This window comes from Melopsittacus undulatus, unplaced genomic scaffold (genome assembly GCF_012275295.1).
Source record: "Melopsittacus undulatus isolate bMelUnd1 unplaced genomic scaffold, bMelUnd1.mat.Z mat_scaffold_490_arrow_ctg1, whole genome shotgun sequence".
Taxonomy (NCBI): Eukaryota; Metazoa; Chordata; class Aves; order Psittaciformes; family Psittaculidae; genus Melopsittacus; species Melopsittacus undulatus.
Window position 1 is genome coordinate 20,763 of NW_022994364.1, and position 21,097 is coordinate 41,859.

At 34.7% G+C, this 21,097-nt stretch overlaps 1 protein-coding gene across 1 annotated transcript; it reads left to right on the forward strand.

Annotated features, from left to right (window-relative positions):
- The first annotated feature begins 4,389 nt into the window (after positions 1–4,389).
- On the forward strand, positions 4,390–20,475 carry LOC117438553 (matrix metalloproteinase-16-like). Its single transcript, XM_034074027.1, has 4 exons — positions 4,390–4,480; positions 12,944–13,094; positions 15,424–15,539; positions 20,018–20,475. Exons 1-4 carry the CDS (start codon positions 4,393–4,395, stop codon positions 20,350–20,352), a joined length of 690 nt encoding a protein of 229 aa, XP_033929918.1. The 5' UTR covers positions 4,390–4,392; the 3' UTR covers positions 20,353–20,475.
- Positions 20,476–21,097: the final 622 nt, after the last annotated feature.

The window sequence follows — 21,097 nt, forward strand, 5'->3', positions numbered from 1 at the left end:
GTCAGGCTTGGAGTGCATGTGACAAGTCACATGTTCAACCTGTCTGCAGGAGTTAATGTGTTTTGGGAAAATAAAATACCTCAAAGTATATTTAAACAATATAGTGGGAAAGACAAACAGTTTTTCAATACACAGTGTTTCTCAAAAGAGACAAAACTGTGTTTATTCAGTATAATCAAATATACTGAGACGTGTTGTGTCAGAGAAACTGTTTCAAGCTTTTTACTTCAAGTGTGAAAGAGCTTCCTTAGAGGGAATACACATTATCTTGGACTATGCCTCTTCTGAATTTCAGCAATAGCTGAACTGTGTTGAAAACACCTTTTCAGTAATTGTGCCTGTTTAACAAAATCCAAATGATAAAATTGCTGGTAAATATAACTTTGTTTAAAGATAAATTAAGTACTTTCAGTTATATGTGCTGAAATGATCCATTCTTTCTGTAATTAGAGCCTATCCCATCTGATAACTCAGAAAGGTCTTTGTCTTCCTTTACAGACACATGCTAGACCTTCTTAACTTGATTTCCAGAATTTGAACTTTGGCATTCTAAAACTGTATTGTCCAGTGTGTTCATAGGAAAGTCAATCAGGAACATTAAGTTCACATAAATAAATTGTTCTTTCAGCCTCTGCCAACACTTACCTTGCCAATTGTATAAATGGTCCAAACTTCCATTTCTGCTCTCAGTTATTTCCAGATATTTGCTGATTCTTGTTGATCTGGCGATCTCCAAAAATTCATTTATTGCCAAATCATGTGCCTACTTCTGTCTGTTTAAAATAGGACCATAAAAATGCTAAAATTGTACATTTCCAGAATTCTAGTTCTGTGGAAACCTGTAGGGCCCTGACTGATGAGCAATACCCTATTGTGCATGATTATTGCAATGACATGTAAATCTACTGAAAATAGAGCAGGAAAATAAAGATTCCATCAACCGAAAAGAGAGCATGGTATGTTATGTTCACAATTGTGCTTCAGGGTGGAATATTTAGACATTAAATGAAATGGCACAGGAAGATTTTATTTCAAGCCATTTTAGATACCATTTCTATTGGAAGTATCTCTAAACTGACTATAGAAAAAGAGTGGGGACCTTTTATAATCAGTCTCAAGTGAAAAAGCTGATGCTGGTCCAGGATGGATATATATATACACACAGTAACACCCTGTTGAATGAATTTCTTGTCAGATACCTTAACTTACTTATTCTTTTGTTGAAAGGATGGAATGGTGTTCCATTATATGTATCCAATGTTATGGATACATAGCATTGACATAACTCTTCCTCTCTCTCTCTGTCTTTCAAAACAAATTCCTGGGGTTATGCTACTTGAATCAAACACTCCAGCTTTGCCATAATTTTTCATTGTGAAGATTTTAATTGTGGTATAGCAGGGCAAATTATTGCTTTGTCAAGGACTTGGAGAAAAAAAGCTAAAAAGTCTCATTATTAGGCTGCATATACCTAATACAAAAAACATAGTTTGACATACAACCCAGTACCAAATCTGCAGAATTTAATTTTATTGGTCTTGTTATCAAAATAAATTAATGCAAATATGTTCACAAATCACTAAGGTTGAAACATAACCCATTCTCAAAAAAAGGATCTTTGTTGACTCATTGATTTTACAGGTTTTGTCGCTCTGTGAAACCTGTGTTCCTTACAGAAACAGTATCTTTCAAGAATGCATATTTAATCTCTGCTGAGGTCATTCCACTGACATTTCAATATTATACTAGAAATCACTGTGATGGTATAGTACCACCCAATCAGCAGTGCAGTGCTGACCAAACTAAAATGACTGCTTGCTATTCCAGCCACATCAGTTCTTACACTTGGAAGTTTGTGGATTATGAAATATAGCCAGAACTAATTTAAAGTGGGGGGTTTTGTTGTTGCTGTTTTGATTTTGCTTTAAGTTACTGGAATTGACTGAATATTTAACAATGCAGACTATGACTCCTATCATTGCAACTACTTCTCTTGAAACACATTAATGTGATTTGCAACATTTGGTGTAATAGTTGAAAGTTGGGATTCATTAGTCTACCTGGAACTTTAATTTTGTCTGTAGCACTGATGTCCAGACTTTCCAGAGTATGCATGCTATACTGGGAAACTCATGAAAGCCTGAACTTTTCATTTGCCACCTTTGTTCAGTGAAGTGATTATGTGGGTAAATATGTCTTTTTTGTAATCAGCTAAGTAGTAAGCCTTTGTTCAGCTTTAAAGATCTTACTTATTTTGTACCCACAACTTCATCAGTGACCTTCTGAGTTGGTGGACATTTAATGAGAGCTGTATATATTCTCTCCCGCAACTAATCATTGTTTACTAAGTGCTTTTGCAACAAAATTCACACAAACAAAAAAGTTTTCTCTATCCTGGAGTGAAGAAAGACATGATTGGACTATTTCATTGTACTCAGATAGTAACAGATTCTGCAAACAGACCTATGAGATATGTTGTGGCATTTGAAGTTTTTATAGAAAAATGGGGAGGGGAGGTGAGAGAGGGACAACAAGGATCTATTTGGCCTATTGAGACTTATCATTGCATCATTCGTTCATAAAGTAATTTCTAGACTGATGATGCCTTAAAAAGTCTGACCTGAAAATTCATTTATCCATTTCAAGCATTTATTACTGTTTAAATAAAAAAATACTTCCAAGTGTCTGCTCTGAGGATGTTCCCCCTGATTTTAATTTTTCATAGCCATCTTGTCTTGTTTGCATTATTGACATTGTCTGTTCCAGCATTCAGAACACATGCTTCAGTGAGGCCTTCCTAAATACTTGTATCTCTAAGGTGTATCTACCCACATTTGCCAGTTCTCTTACTGGAATTTTATCAATCAGTCCTAAAAAATTGCTTTACTGACCTTCCTTAGGTGTTATAATACCATCTTTCAATAAAAAGAAAAAAAACAAAAAAATAAAAATAGGGATCTAATCTATGTTACACTAGCAATGAAATAACTAGACATGAAAAAAATAGAAGGATTTTAGTAGTATTATTTCCAGACAATTGCAACTTCTTAACTTAAAATTTTACAGGTTGTGTAAGCTATTTCAACTTTTTTTTCTGGGACTGAAAACAACTCTTTCAATTTTAGACTCATTTATGCACGTGATTAAGATGTATTTTTGTATATATATATATATCTTGAGCTGCTTTGTATTTGTATGGCTAATGCTTTTTGCAAAGATTTATAAATGTTGAGTCATTGGAAAGATAAACAATTAGAGAGCTGTGATTTTGGGTTCAGAAAGATGATGAATACAGTTCATCATAAGCCTGCTCCGGCAAAGTATTAATCTTCTCTCTAAGCTGTGTCAGTTCCCAGATAGGAGCACAGATCTCTTTAGCTTGGCAAGCTGACCTACAGGGAAAGAAGGCTGAACTGCTATGTAAACTGTAACATATCTGACAGAATAACACTTTCTTTGTTAAGGGGTTTTGTTTTGTATAATACTAATGCTGTAAAAATCTGCAACTGTGTATAAAAAGCTAAATACTTGCTTACCCCATCCTTCATCTGTAAATATTAGATCAGCTGGAACTGTTGCTTTACAAGAGCTGGCAAGGTACAACCTCGTGTCACATACTCATTTCTAACTTAAACATTCCTCATTCCTCAATAATGCAACTTCCCTATGGCTCTCACTTAAAGCAATAGCATATCTCATAGGGAGAAACCATTTTAAATGTCAACAAACAGCAATTTACCACAATACTGGATTTAGCACCTATATTTGGCTGCAATATTAACCATTCTATTTAATATTACATGGACAGACTGCAAATCTTCACTAAAGTTATCATCAAAGTGCAGTTCTTATCAGACTGATGTAGTAGGATTAAAGCTATATTTATCAAACTTTCACTATTAGCAGCCACTGCAAAAAAAAATTGCTTGCAGAATTAGTTGATCTTCAAAGCCTGTCTGTAGTGCCATTACATTAGGCTTATACATATGCATATGGTTTGGTCTAAGAGCACTTGTAGTCAGACCACAAATTTTAATTTGGGCCCCTTGTAGGAATGATGCTGAAAAAGTTACATCATCTCATACAGAGTGCTGTATGTTCTGCTGAAGGCTATCTACACCAAACACATAGTTCACATGGGTAGCTTATTTTCACCTCAGGGAACAACCAGTTCTGACATATTCTTGGTGTGTGGATGGAAGCAAGCACAAATATGGTTATGCAGACAGCAAAAGGTCATGCTATAAAAATGCTAGGATAGGTTGTTCAGTATTTTCAAGAGAGCAGCTGAACACATTTGAATGCTCAAAGTATAGTAAGAGATGTATATTCGGTTTCCAGGATCAGTGGTTTTGGCGAGTCAGAAACAACAAAGTGATGGATGGATACCCCATGCAGATTACCTACTTCTGGAGGGGACTGCCTCCCAGCATTGATGCAGTTTATGAAAACAGTGAGGGGAATTTTGTCTTCTTTAAAGGTAAGAAAATAAGAAAAGTTTGTGTAATGCTTTCTGCTGTGATGATTTCTGGTAAGGTCTCGCTTATTTTTACTAATGATTTGTAAATCATGTTGCAAATTGGTAGCTAAATGAATACTATATGAGTTATCTCATTTTGCAACTGCAACTTTAATTTATGATTACCCTTCAGAGTGTCAGATCATTTACATATTCAGTAAAAATTAAATTTGGAAGTATAAATAAGAGACATAGTAATGCAGTGATCTACTATGGAATCCTTTTTGAGAAATGTGGATTAGGAAGCAAGAATGAAACCACAAACTTGTTTGCTTGTTTTTGTGGTTCTCTTTGCTCTTCTTCCTTTTTGCAAATGAAATCTGCATATATTTAAATGTATCTCTGCTACATATATATCTCATTGTACTGCACTTATTTCATCAGAGAACTGTGATGTTAGGATTTTCAGGTGCCACAAATAAGTATATTTTTTAGATGCATGTTTAGTAACTTTAAGGACAAAAAACTTCAGAAAATGTGTGGATTAAATTGTTGCTAATCATTCTTTTCAAAGTTTCACTCCCATCATCAACTGCTCTTCAAAATGAGAGTTCTTGAGCATGCATCTAACTTAGGTTTAAAAGAAAATTATTCTGTATGTTAAATAAATACCCATTTAGCAACAGAAGGGTGCAAACCATGAAGAATATGTTATATAAGATAATAATTTCGAAGATAGAATAGAGATGTGAAAGCTTATTCAGCCATTTAATGTTGTGATTCATTTGTTAACTTATTATCAAAAAGCAATTTTTTTTAAGTTGTTATATAAAAAATTAATTATATTTTACTAGTGGAATTATTAGCAAGGAGATAGAAATAATATTTCTTTCCTTACGGAAACATTATCATCTTGGGAATGTTAAATTGAAAATGTTTAATAACGTCCAGAAACACTGCACAGCCTTACAATGCAGATGTAATTTATGTTTTTACTAATAGGGAAAATGTATTTTTGTGTGGATTGTAAGGGAAATTACATTCCATATAGAACATCTTTATTTATATGATTTCAATACAACATGTACTTTTACTTCTGTTGCCGTAAAATAAAATTCATATCATAAACCCTGGGAAGTTGATAAGATCAGGAATCATGATCAAGGTGTCTCCAGTTCCATCCCTCTGCTTGATTTTTGGTCCATGAGACATGGGAGGATATAAATATTATTCTGCAGATATTTCTTTGCTCATCACTGATACATAGAGCAAAGAAACTACCCTGTGCATTGCAGACCTCTACCTTGATAATACTGAACTTCAGACAGGAATGGTCAAGCTTATTGTTCTACCAGCTTTCCTTGACAGTGACCTCAAAATATATTTTATCATTATTTAACACTTCCCCCAGTGCTGACTGGCTCCTGTTAGGTCTTAGAGGAATGGGTTGATTCAGTAGTCTCTAAGTTATAGGTAACACACACACGGAAAAAAGAGAACTTTTTTATTTTCTACCTGGGAAATTTAACAGTTAGGATTAATCAAAGCAAACAGAGGCAGCAGTATTGTGCTCTTGGAAGTCAGAGTATTGTGTTCTTTTCCTTCCTCATCATTCCCAGCTTATGCTGTCTGATTTCAAACCAGCTAATTTTGTGCTTTTTAGCTGATATATTTGGATTTTCTGTTGCAGGTATTTTTCCACCTGCTGTCTGAAAGTCCTTAAATTATTTTTTTTCAGTGACATCAGTACTGTGCCTTTGGTTACCAAGGTTAAAAATCCTGTATTTCCTTTTGCAATTTTTCTGAATTTTTTTTGCTTTTCTGCCACTTCCTCTTCATGATTTCCTGTATCTACCTAAAGCTGTTTGTCTGTCCACATAATTCATGTATATTGCATTGCAACAGGATCAGTAGGTTCAGCTGAGTCATTTGTATGTGTGTGTGTCCTTGAAAATTCATGTTAACCAGGGATCTCAGATGCCTTATGGAACATGATTGCAGAAGTATATATCAGTATATTGTAGGTAACAATCACTGTCTTATTTCTTCCATTCCCTCACAAAATGTCTTTCTGGAAAAAGAGTATATGTCTTCCTCGTAAAGGTACTAAAAATATATGAGTTGGTTATTGCTAAGATGATGAGCAAGTAAAGTATGTTATCCAGGTAACGTGCTTTACCGATCTAAAGCTGGTCAAGCCAAGTAAGTTCTAGAAGGAGATTAAAATCTGAAGTCTAGCATACAGGTGTGTTCATTTGCATCCACTATTCAGATAAAAAATATTAAAGATGGAGTGAGTGCCATCACAGAGCTTGGGCTAGGATAATAGTGACATCTATGCACTCCTCTCAAAAAACATTTTCCACATCACTTCATTTTAAGACTGGTCAGTATTTGGGTGAAGACAGCATTTATTTGAGGATTTTTAAATAAGATTTCCAAAACTTCTTCTTAAGTTATCATTAACATCCAGTGTCCTGAAAAATATAGTGTCTTGAATCTTAAGTGTGTGCTGGAGAAACAGGTCAGTGTGTAGATATCCTCCCTTCACAAAAGCCACTGCTTCTTTTGCAGATGTGCAAAGGAAGGTTCCAAGCACACCTTCCATCTCCATTGCCCTCTTTCACTCACTTTGGAAGCTTTTTTGCTAGTGTGAAACAGCTTGCTATGACTAAGTTGAGGAGCAGCAATTCTGCTCTCTGAGGAAGGTGAAGAAAGGAGTAAGCCAATCTACTCCTCTGCAGTTGCTACTAAGTAATTGCCACCTTCTTTCTCTTTACATGCCTACACTGTCATGAGTTTAGGATAAACAGTATTCTGTTAGGCAGGTGATATTTTTAAGATGCACTCAGGGTAGTAGACCTTGTGAACAATCCTGGATTAATACATCCTGTTTGTCTATTTAGAAATCCACAAATCTCATTTATTTTCAATGATCTATGCTCTATTTGATTTGTTTAATCCTTGTTTTCAGGGTGGCAAACATAAAATTTGAAACAATTAATTTAAATTATAAAACAGGTTTAGATCTTGTTTAGATATCGTTTTTTATCAGCATTAGATATTTTTTCCCTGTGTGTATACAGTTGGATTCATGATATTAGTAGACATCTTTACAGTAGTATAAATAGCGATTGATAAATGTATAAAAATACATTTAACTTTTTTTCATAGAAGCTATATTGTAAAATGTGAACCATATACAAATAACACATGATTGCAGCTCTGGATAGTACATTTAATTAGTAAACTTTGAAATCTTTGGGTCTAATGTTTCTGCTATGAGAAATGTAATTATTTTTAACTTGTTCTAATAAAATCTATCAGTATATTTATAACTATTTGACATTATTCAACTAAGAATACTTAAGAAACCAGTGAGATCATGCATAAGGTGTTAGATGTCTGTAGAAAGTCAAACTGAATTAATTTCAAGACTATTGGATGAAGTGTCTTCTTTGCTTTTAAAACTTCATTGGTTTAATTTTTTTTTTGTTTTACCATTTTAACTTTTTTTTAATAGTATTAATTTACAAAAGCGTAAACAATTGTAAAAATTCATCAGCATGCTTGTAGTGCAAAGTGATATTTGCTCATTTTTTGGTGGCTGAAGGTGCTTGGCCTGCCTCATGCCTCATAATGCTTGTAAAGTACATAACAATTTGCTGGATGGCTGGTTATAAAAAAAACAGATGTTTACATTCTTGTTATTATTCATTGCTGGTGTCCATGCTGAATGATAATAAGAAGATGGCACCAGAATAATACTTTTTCATGAGAAAATGTGAATAATAAAATTTATTCTGTGTATCTGTGGGAATTTATATGGTGCTAAAAATGAAATTGTCAAGCCATCTGCACTGTTGAATGTTATAGCAAACCAAATGCAGCAATAGAAAGGCTGCTGTAAAACTCATACTAGCAGTGGCATCATCATAACTTTCAACTGCACTTACACAACTGTTGACAGTTTCATTTTAAAAGTAAATTTACTGCTGTCAGATCATGGAGCGGAGAAATGACAGAAACTTAATGTGGGAAATAAACAGAGAATGAGAAAAAAGGAAGCATGAATAGTAATTTGGTAATACTAGTATGAAGACACGTGATCCTGGCTTCAAAGACTAAAATTAAGAGCAAAGGTGACTGGAGAAAAAAAAATAATCAGAATTAGATATTAAATTTTTCACTGGTTTCAGTTGAATATAATTCCTAAAAATTTGGAGAATTTGTCTTATTAAAGTTAAACTTACAGTGATTATATGCTAAACCCGGCATAGGTCTTGCACTACACACATATAATTGTGTGTAAGATGAACAAAAACCTTGGTTGCTGACAACACAGGAGCACAACTGTTCAGTATTCTGGTTCTATGAATGAAGAACTATCATTTAAGGTCTGCAGAATTGTTTGCAGCAGTCAGTAGGTAGTTAAATAGTCTGAAGAACATCTGGAGTTAAATATTCAGTATTTTAAGTAAAGCATAGCAATACTCATGCTCTTTATTTCCATTTTTTTTTTCAAATGTCAAAGATAGATGTTGAGAAACTGCAAATACCTGCAATCACAGTTCATCTGTCTCAGTTGTTTCCCTACAGTGATGGTATTTAACAAAGCATGATTTCAAAAAGTAAGACATTTTGACTTTTTTATCACTCGCTTCATTCCCAGCTTGTGACTTTACCAATCTGTTTGTTATTATGCTAGGTTTTACATTAGGGAATAAAAGCAGAGAGAGATGAAACATTCTGAAGGCTGGCCAGACTTCATGAAACATGTGGTGCTTTATTCTTTGTGAGAGTAACAACCTGTCAACTAGACTTTAGAGAACAACTTTATGAAATAAATACAGTGGTGATTTCTGCCAAACGCATAGGTTAGGACTCTGAAAAGGCATCAGTTATATATAAAAAGGATCAAACTATAATTATTCTAGTTTTGTCATATATTTTTTATTCACATTATAAACACGATTAATGAAGTGCATTGAAAATTTACTAGTGGAAGTGGAATATGAACTAAGTGAATGCATACTGAGTTAAGAATTCATTTTTAATGCATTTTAAGATACATAAATATAATTTGAAATAAACGGAGCTTATTCTCATCACAGTAAAGTATCATTTGCATTAAATTTCAGCTTTAACTCTTCCTAACATTTGGCTGTGAATTTGAAAGCTTCTGATTTTTTCTGTCCTTTTTCTTTGGAAATCCTCTGATCAACAGCCATCCAATTTCCTTCAGCTGAGGGAGAGAAACTAAACAGGAAAAAAACAACAAAATCAAACAAAAAAACCAACAACAAACCACCTAAAACCCTCTGAAACAAATAAACAAAAAAAAAAACTGAAGTAATAATTGTCAGCCAGGTAAAATATTTGTATTTCCTCTATACAGTCCTTCCCAGTAAGTCAGCACAGCTGAAGCAGACTAAAATTTCTTCCAAAGCAAATCAATAGAAGTCTTTCCCACATATGTTAGAGCTTTCAATGCCCTACTGTCTCTATAAAAAACAGTCAAATTTACCTTTTCACTCTTTAACCAGAAAGAATTTTCTTTTCAGTAAGAAATTGTGTGAGGAATTTAGTTTTTTATGTCATGTATTCCCACAGCTTCACTTTCCTTCTGCTTCAGTATATTTGAATATGCAACAGATATGTGGCTTAGTCACTTATAGTGGTGTGTGCTAAACCCTTGTTTATTTTGGTATGACCTGATCTTGTTAATGCTGTAGCTGTGATAATGTTCCTAACAATTGCTGTTACTTTTATTCCTTGTGAAGTCCAGAGAAAGGTAATAGCATTACATACATCACAGCATATGTCTCCCAATGCTGTGCAACAGCTGTGATTTTGAATGATCTTTGAAACAGAAATGAGCTGGCTCAGTATCGTTCACTGCATACCATCTGTTGTTCACACCATAACTACCAACTGGTAAGGTCCAAAACACATGACTTCTCTTATCATTGCGTTTGAAACTGCCATTACCATCTGAAGCCTTCTGTATCTGGTCATGTGAATTGGCAGAAGGATAAACCACATGGGAGGCAGGACAGTGAATGACTGAAGATGCTCACCCCTGTCATAATCAAACCCTATAAGTGAATTTTGTAAGGAATCTCAATAAAAGTAAAGGTCACGTTAGCACAGACCTTAATCCTCTGACAGCACAGACCTCAGCTTTCCATGATCATTCTTCATCATTCTGTGTGTCTCTTTTATTTTCACTACTTCAAATATCTCTGCACATATTCATTGACTCCTTTCTTCCTTCAACTGGCAGGGAGGGAAAGATGGCTCTGTTGAGCAAACTGTAGTGTTTGTGCTTGGAACTGGGTGACAAGCAGCTGTAAAGAAGCTGATAAAAAATTTACTCTGGAAACCCAGCATGGGAGGGACTGAAACTGTATCTCCTCTCCTAATTAAAACTGTGATAATATGTAAACATGCTTTAAATCACTACAGCATAAACAGGGAGATTAAAAAAACCCTGCCTTTAAACAAACATTTAATACCACTGAGGGATAGTCAAAATACAAAAACAACTGCAAAACAGCTCTCTAGATTCTTCCCTCTTGGTGAGTGGCATACACCTGATCCTCGATCTTTGGGGTAATATTACATTCCCTTATAAAATATTTATACAGCACAGTGTCTTAACCTCGTCTTTGTAGCAGTCTGCCTAGCCTTACAGGTAAGCGTAATGGCTAATATGAACAGCTATGATTTTATCTCTTAGGATATCTTTGAAAATATGCTTGGGCAAAATATATTTTCAGATTTCTCTCCTAATATTTTAAATATCATCATAAATAATAATGGACTGACCAAAGTGAAGTATCCAGTAGGCCAATTCAATATATATGTTCATGGATCTTCTTTAGACCTTTCTGTGATGTAACTCAAAATATGTACATGATGTCAGAGTATCTTCTCCTTCAGTGTTAATACTAAAAATAACAATGTTTTTCGGAAACACAGGTAAAGGTAGTGCTTTGAAAAGATAAAACACATGGTTCCTATACAGTGGAGCCTATAGTCTAGGTCAGAAAGTGTTCCTGTGGCCTAGATGACATAGTACAAAGGAAAGACAGGCCTCAAAGCAAGCTCTTCAGATAAGTACTAAAATGCAAATTATGCTCCATTTTCCCTATTTCTAGGGGGCATATGAGGAACTTTATTCCTTTTTTTTCAGCCAAAGCTGTCTGTGTTTGAAAGAGAAGTCTCTACTGAAAAGACACAGGTGAGAAGTGTATTTTGAAGAAGAATTAGAAGCAAGCAAAAAATGTAAAAAGGAGAAGATAGTTGCAAGAATAGGAGGGGAGGCACAATTACTGGGGAAAGTCTCAGACTAAACGCTTAATATGACATGAGGTGAGATAATCACGGAAGTGTTCAGTGAGGAAGAAGAGCTTATCTAGGAAGCTAGAGCAGATTGAAGCTGGGAAATGAGAGTTGTGGGGTGGTGAGGTGAGCTATCCAATTACAAGAGAGAGCACAGGAAGCATCCTCTCCAAAAACAGGGACAGGGGGTAGGGGAATACTACCAAACACTGATGCAATTGCTGCTTCTGTAGACATGTATACCCGTATATAGAGAATATATTTAGTTAGTAAATGCAAAGTAGGGTTTCAACCACTGAACATTGCCAGTGTCCAGGAGGCACCAGGCTATTATTTTGATTTAAGACAGTTTAGGTAACATGCGGTTTGTGTAGACAGTGTGCTAAGAGTCATGCATTTACCTTGTATTATCAGCATGCAAAAGTCAAGCGGGTAGTTTTGAATGATTTGTCACCCACAGCCAAAGGTTAAATCTTACTGCCACTGGTACTAAAAGCAACCACCATTGATTTCAGAAACACAAGGTTTTCAGCTGTGGGATTTCAGAACTGCAGTTTTGTCTTTAGGCCACAGTAAAGAAAATATGATTAAAAATATTTTAAATTCTATGGTCATTTCAGAAATAATCTAAATAATCTGTACATCCTTCATGAGTAATTTAATTTCTTGAGAAACAGGAGAGTGCAAAGTAACAAAATTATATGGTCTCTTTGAGGCTAGGATTTTCTATTTTTTATTTATTTCTATGCTTTCTTACCTTTTTTGTCTTAACATTCACTCTTCTTTCCTAATAAAATGTAAAATTGTTGTGTATTATTGCTGCAAATGTATTACATTACCAGTCATAGAGCCTCCTGAGATTATTTCATTTTCATTCTGCATTTGAACCCTATATAGTTGATATCAAAATACTCTGTGGACTTACTGAACTGAAGGTGCTTTATAAATGCAAGGTATCTGTAAGGCATATTTAATTTTGCATTATCTACAGTGATAGAACATTTTTCATTTGTGTTTGGCAGAACCACTGTAGCCCTTTGGGAGTCTTTCTTATTTCTTCAGTATGTATTAATATTAATATTGATAGTACTGAAGACTAACACACGTATATCTATGTGTATATATGCTTTTGTACAGGTAACAAGTTCTGGGTTTTCAAGGACACTACTCTCCAGCCAGGTTATCCTCATGATTTGATAACTCTTGGAAGCGGAATACCTTCCCATGGCATTGATTCAGCAATTTGGTGGGAAGATGTTGGGAAAACCTACTTTTTCAAAGGAGATAGGTTGGTATAGGAATTATGCAAGGAAGCATATTTCTTATAAACTAAATCATATTTGTGTGAATATACTGAAATGTTAAAAAGCCATGTAGAGGAGGCTGTCAGTGATATGGATTAGTGGTGGTCTTGGCAGTCCTGGAGTAATGGTTGGACTAGATGATCTTAAAGGTCTTTGCCAACCTAGTTTATTCTATAAGTATATGAGTATATATGTATGTCCAGTGGAAAAAAAAAATTTATAGGTCATCAGTGAGTCATAGTTGTCACAAATATAAACTTAGTATTCAAAGTAATGTAGTTACACACGCTCTTACCTGCTCCTTTTTACACACATTTCTAAACCCTGTCACATAAACAGGCAAGGCATGATGAAAACCTTTTTAAGGTCAGTGAAAATTACTTCTCTGCTACTATTTAAAAACAGGGTAAGAAAGGGAAATAACAGCTAAGCCAGGGAAAGAAAGAACAATTTGAGCAGTTCCTTTGGAATTATTTTTAAATAAATCTTACAGTTCCCTTCTGAAGGAACACTTACTTTTAGGATTAATGAAGAACAGGAAAAAATTGTAAAATCTGAATTACTTTTGAATCCTGAAAGAGAATTGTACTGGTCACTTAGTGTCTCTATGCCTTCATTTCACTGTCTATAAAAATAAGTTACCTGACTGAAGGATTTTATGGGGTTTCAGGATGTTGCTATGTTTGTTGATTGATGTATCACTGCAAATTCTGAGTCCTCAGAGACAAATTATTCTTTATTAATAATTGTAATGTCTGTATTAGTATTATTAAGAATATAATGACTGCTTTTGTTACTGTTTGGTACTTAGGATTCTGGGACACTAATAGTATTCATGGATCTGTTAAGAAATTAATGTACATCATATAATATGTTTAGAACACTGCAGCTGATAATTAGCAATACTGTAATATTGCACTACAAATTGACATATGCAATTTTAATATTAAAGCTTTTTTTAAAAAAAAAAACAAAATTTTTTCCAACACTCATGATGAGGAAAGCACATAACCAAGTCAAATTTTTGTGCTGTTTTAAAACTAAGTGAAAAAGAAAGCCAAGTAACTAATTTGCCTCCAATAGTTGAGTCTGAAAAAGAAAGATGTTACATTTCAAAATAAAGAGCGTCATTGGCTGGTTACTGGTGCCTATGTGACTAGATTAAGGAATCAGGCTATAAAAATAATTTATGCATAAGAAAGAAAAAATAACTACAAATGATTTTAATGTAACTTGCCAACTTTTAACCCACTTGAAATCTTCACCTTTTAATTTAATTGAAAGTTTAAAGCCAAAGGACTGCCCCACAGGGAGAATTCAGAGGAGTTTAAACCATTTTGGTTTTTAAAAACATTAATATGTGAATTGATTAGATTGTCTTAAGAACCTTTGCAGGGACAAAATATCATCCACTTAAGGATTCTTTAATATGTCAGGAACAATCATAACAAGGGCTTCTAAAAGTTGAAGTCAAATAAAAAGAAAAAGGGTCAAGTTTTTTGCAGTGACTAGATTATGAAGGAAAGTGATACTTTTTCAGGCTTTTGGTGTTCTGAAATGTCGAGTGGTTGCTTTTAGTGTAATTTTTACATGAATAAGACTGATTCTGGGAAAAAAGAAAAATAAAAATCTTCCAGGAAACTATGCCCTAAAGTAGTGGAGCTAATCAAAACATCCAAATGACCCATCCAAATCTTGTATCCGAATACACAGAGGTACTAGAGATACAGTGTACTAATTCTTAGAACCAGCAAGAAATAATCAACAGTAACTGTAAGTATTAGATAATAGTGAATACTTCTTACATGTTCAGGCTACATTCTGAAGCTTTTTAAATTGGAAAAAGCTTAGCTGACAAAAAAAAGCACAAAACCAGGTTAAATTTTGTATCTAATGATAATGAAATGAGAAGCTATGTAATGCATACATATAAGGAGTTAAATTAGGATTGCTGGGAGTATTTTAATCTTAATCTACTGACATTTTCATAATTAAAATATTACCTAAAACATTAATATATTTTTTGCATATGTTGCATCTCTGTCACCATGTAGAAGTCTGAGGCATCAGAACTGCTGCAATTATAAGTGAGATTCATACTGATTTAGTTGTCAAAGTACATATGTCTTTTATCTTTCTGTTTACATGAAACAGTTGTCCAGTCAGCAAATATATTTCTTTGTAGTCTGGTTGTATGTTCAAAGAAAAGAAGTCAAGAATTCCCATTTGTGGCTAAAGAATGTAGCAATGTTAGAGGGCAGAAAAATGTAGTTACTTAGCTGATTTTTTCTTTTTCTTTATAAAACATTTCAGGTATTGGAGGTACAGTGAAGAAATGAGATCCATGGACCCTGGTTATCCCAAACCAATCACAATATGGAAAGGCATCCCAGAATCTCCCCAGGGAGCCTTTGTCCACAAAGAAAATGGTATGTTCTAATTCCTGTTCTAATGATTTACTAACACCTTTTATGTGAGATAGAGTAATAGAGTGGTGATTGAGTATTCAGGTTAAGTAAGGAGGGAATTCTTGATTTATGATCAGAATATTTCCTGTTGTGGAACTTGCCATTGTGGAAATGGCTGTTTGCATGTACTTTTTAGCACAACAGAGAAAAAATCTTTCAAATTTAGTATAATAAACCTCAATTTACTCTTTTTTTCTTGTGTCTTAATTCACTTAATTATTTTTGTTCTCTGCAGTACCTCTTAAAAAGTACCTCTTAAAGCAAGCTTCCTAAACAAATTCAAATTGTCAAGATATTGACTGTTTAAACAGTTTAGAAGGTGTTATTTTTATTCTGAACTAGGAAAGGGAAGCAAAATCTTTATCTAAGCAGAAATATCCCTAGGAATCTATGTAAATAAAAGATGTCATAAGCCCATGATTCAGAAATGCAGACCACAGGGATGTTAGTCTGAAATGCTATTGCCTGTTTCAAGATGCATCATCACAGGAAACTAAAATCTCATCTGGCTTCACCTCCAAATGAATGAGGGCAGCCCAATCTCCATCTTACAAGAATTCAATGCTTCTCAGGGGCTGCTGGAAGGCTGCCAACACAGTGCTCAGTTGCTCAGAGTTGAAATCCCTTTGACAGGAATAAAAACATGCATTTATCATCACTTATCATTGTCGGAGAATTGTTGTATGGCATATGTGATTTATTTATTAGTAGGTTCCATTTGCCTCACAGGCAGCACACAGATATACTGTCATATTATTTTAATTTCCTTTTAATAAGCAGATAAAAAATTATTTTCTTGTATAAATCATTTAATTCTCATAACTTGATTAAGTAATTTACCATGGAAATGTTTGGGGGTTCTGGGGGGTTTAGGTTTGGATTGGTTTTTGGTTTGGGTTTTTTTTTTTTTTTTTTCAGAAATATGTTTTATTGCTTCCTTGCTTTGTCTCTGTTCCATCCAGAAGCAGAAACTCTCTCTAGATTCTGGCCTTTTGGATAGACTGGATTTTTTTTGTGTTGTATTTATTTGTTTTAACTGGGAAGTAGGTCAGTCAAGAGGATACTCTGCACACATTGCACTCAATAGCTGTTTGTAAACACAGATGCATGTGAAAACAGACACAAACATTATGTATGCGCAGACAAACATAATGGATACAACCTCTGCTTTCTTCCTTTCATTATTTTCAAGTATATTTTCAAAGAAATATAATATATATATATATGTATGTATGTGTTTCTTACCTTGACTGCATTCCCCATAATAAATTTTCTGTGCTGAGCTCAGGTACACATGTCTCTCATTACAAATTTAAATTATCTTTCTGTAACACTGAGACCAGTGTTTCTGAAAACACTACAGTGGCAGAACACTCCTTGGTAGGTCAGGAAAGAATCTTGACTACAGCAAAGCTGCTTCTCTTTTTTACCCCAGTGGCTTTGATAGTCTGACTCTTTGAATAAGGACGATGGTAAAACATGACATGAGATAGTGGAGGAGGGGAGGGGAAAGAGGTCATTCTTGGGCTTCTCAGAAAGGCTAAAAAGGCCCAAAGGCAGAAAGAGGGATTGAAAATAACACCATAAAGTTCCCAAGGAGACCACTAAGAAAATTTCCCTGAAATCAAGAAAATAGAAATATTAAGAAACAGTTCACAACTCCACTGTTGTTTGCATGAGGATGGAAAGAAACAATAGCAGATGAAAATAAGAATTGCCACTGCTTAGTTGGAAAGAAGTTGATTACATTTTGCCCGAAACTGTTTTCCTTTCCAAAATTGTTTTCTTCTCTTTGAGCAGAAGTAGAGTTGATACGTTTTGCTACATTATCTTTGTAAAGGAACACCTGAAAACATATCTTCCAGTTAATTCATTTAATTTCAAAGAATACTTTCTTCTTTCCCTTCTCTTTCTATTGTGTAAACCATGCAAATGATTACCTGCAATAAATCTGATCATAAAGGGGTTTTCTTCACTGTCCACAAAAATTTCAGGTAATCTTGCAGTAAAAGGCTTGGGAAAGAAAGAAAAAACAATTTCCTACTTGAGTCAGCATACCGACTCTGTGTCCTAGAAACTTGGTTAGGCTCAGGTAACATCTTTGAAAACTATCCTTGATACTTCCATATTGTGATTTGGATACTAATGCTGTGGTAGAAACTCCAAGGAAGAGATGAAGAAGAAATTTCCTTTTTGTTGTTCCATAGAATCTGAGATCACACAAACTTCTCCAGATTGGTGAAAGCTTTCTTTCTGCCTTGAGAGCAGCATAGAAAATCTTATCTCTCAACTAGAAATACTACTAAAGTGAATAGTGAGGCAATTTTTAGAGAGAAGAGAAAATGTAGTCTATTAGTCCACTGGGCTTTTTTTGCCTTGTGCTTGCTAGTACTTCTAGTCTGAATTCCTATTTGCCACATTAGTGACTGCTATGTCCTTTCATGCTGTTTGGGTCAGGTATTGTGCTCACCATTGTCGGGTTCTACCACCTTGAAAATGGTAAGGAGCAGCTCACAAAGCAGGCTCAACAAGTCAAACAGATGAAAGCACTTTCAACAGTTGTGTGACATCACTCATTCTGCCATGAGAAGTAGTAAAACTGCCCAGTCTCTCAAACTACCCTTCTCTGCTTGTGATTTCCATCCTTCTGAATCTTATTGACTGTTATCCTGGTTCCTGTCTCAGCAAAGCAGAACTTTCTAAGTAGAAGTTTAAACTACCTTCAGAATTTCCCAGTGGAAAATATGCTCTGATTGAAGATTTTTTATTGGTTCTATAGAGGCTGGTAATTCCTTTGCTGCTTTGATTTTAACAGTTTTAATTTGATCTTTCAGTATAATAACAATTAATGCTAGCTAATGTCAGTATTATTACTTATATGTACATTTGATGTATACCTGTATGTATTCTGTATATTTGCAAGAATACAGATTTAGAAATGTCATATCTGTATTTATTCTATATGTATTAAAATACTGATAATATATCAGATTTCTATACTTGAAATACTTATCCAGGTCCAGTACGTACAGTGCTTTCTTACGTACACATTAGTATATGAAATGCAAGGATAGCATAACCTGGGGTTCAGAATGCTGAAATTCTTCAGTTTAGAGTATTATTTATTTAAAATACAGATTGCTTTAAGGAACTTGATATATGCTGAAATTTTAAAACTACATCATAGTAAAGAATTATAGTCCTCTTTTTAGTTTTGTTCCAATCAGAATAGAAGGTATTTTGTGACCTAGCCTCCTAACTACTGTTTTAATATAACTCTGCTATTCTTTTCTTTTTTCTTTATAATCAGTATTGTACCTTTCTATAGATAAACCAACAGTACAGATTAAGGAAAGGAAAATCCTACCTTTTCAGTAGCTAGGAAGGCCTTTAAAATGACATAAATAGAAAATGTAGAATAATGTTCTAACTTTCTAAGTGTTTGGGAAAATGGCAGTAGATAATGAGGGTGTTCTTACAGTTTGAGCTGCAAAATATGCTATCAAGTAATTTTTTTTTGTAGAATTAAAGAAACTAACTGCTATTTAAATAGGTGATTACTAATATTATCTCCAGATAGCCAGTCACTGATGTTTTCAGGAAGCGTTGTTCATATGACAAATAGTGCCCAATCCTTCTTGGTGTTCTTAGTTGACTCAAGTACTGCAGGAAATACACTAGGGTCTATAAAGTGAAGCTAAGCATAAATCCAACTGTTTGCATTCAGTTCATAAGCAGTAGGAAGTTCACCCATCCTGATGGATTTTTTTTCTTGCTATTTTTCAGCTGGGATAATAAAGAAATGCAGATTTTTGGCAAAGTGACAAGGGGTTTTTCTCCATTTAGGCATGTTTAGTAATATGACTGAATTGTGAATTAATAATCAAATACAAGCACTTTGCAGAAACTTTAAATCTTGCTACACCTGTTTGCTCTTGCCAAAGCTGGTATTTCATCCAGTTTCCTTCTTCTGAAGTACAGGAGCTGGCTATGTGACTGTAAAGAGGGTCAGTTCTCATTTCTGGCTAGCATAGCATTGCAATTTGTTTCAGTAGACTTCTCATCTTGAAGAGGTTGTGATGCTTTAAAATCCTGGCCCTGAGGACTGGTTGGATTTTCAGCAGCTGAAGAGACCACATGGACCCTTATCTTTCAAAGATCATATTCTGTGGAATTCCTTTATTTTTCTGTAGTAATGTAAGAAAATAAAATCCCAGTTTATTAAAAAACAAAAACCAAACCAAAAAAAACCCCAATGTTAGATTCTCTAGAAACAATAAGAAACAAAATCTGTAAAGATTTGAAAGACCTAGAACTGAAGTCTATTTTTAATGTTTTAATTGCAAAAAAAAAAAAGATACCAGTAGTTTCAGTCATAGTGTGTTGATGATGTGATTCGATCCAATATGACCATGAATAATTTCAATTTTCTTCCTCAGGCTTCACATATTTCTACAAAGGAAAAGAGTACTGGAAATTCAATAACCAGATGCTCAGGGTGGAACCTGGCTATCCCAGATCCATCCTCAAGGATTTTATGGGTTGTGATGGACCAACAGATCGAGATAAAGACCGACACAGCCCTCAAGATGACGTTGACATTGTCATCAAACTGGACAACACAGCCAGCACTGTGAAAGCCATAGCCATCGTCATTCCCTGCATCCTGGCCTTGTGCCTCCTTGTCTTGGTTTACACTGTGTTCCAGTTCAAAAGGAAAGGAACACCCCGCCACATACTGTACTGCAAACGCTCTATGCAAGAGTGGGTGTGATGTAGGGTTTTGGTTTTTTTTTCTTCCCTCCCAGGAGTTTGTGGTAACTTGAGATTCAACACAAGAGCTGTTTCCTAGCTAGGAGCGGGCATCTGTCAGTCTGAAACAAAGCTGATCTTTAAAACCCAGGGGGTTTGCCTGTCCTGCGCATGAGTGGCGATTCGCTCATCTGGGAAACTTCCATGATACACAGTATCTGCTGTTTCTTCAGTCCTTTGTCTTTCTTTGTCATTCAATTTAGGCCTTTCCTCTGCGTGCTCAATGCCCTATAAACTATCAGGATTAACTAATGAAGAGGAAAAACAAAACAAAAAAAATCTCCAAATGTTTCTACAGTTGTCCCTTAAGGCCTGTTCCCCTTTGAAAAATTTTTTGCTGAAAGTGAATTTTTTTAGAAAAACACAACAACCCACAACGGAACTTTCAGGAAAGTGAGAAGACCCAAAACAGCTTTGTCTCCAAAGAGGATTGCTTTCTGTCTGCTACGGATAAAGTCCTATACTCCTACTTCCAGTTTTGTTGTCAGGTGGGAGGCTCAGATGACATACAGGACTTCAGACTGTTTGGACAGCCATTTTCCAACAAACAAGGGGCCAAAATATCTGCAATATAGTAACAGCCTTAATGATACATTCATTTTGTGTTTTATACAGCTGCTCTGGGCTACATCCTCAATGTTTTTAAACTCATTTATATTCGTCACTATATTCAAGCAGAACCTTTTTATTGGTTTGTTTGATTTTTG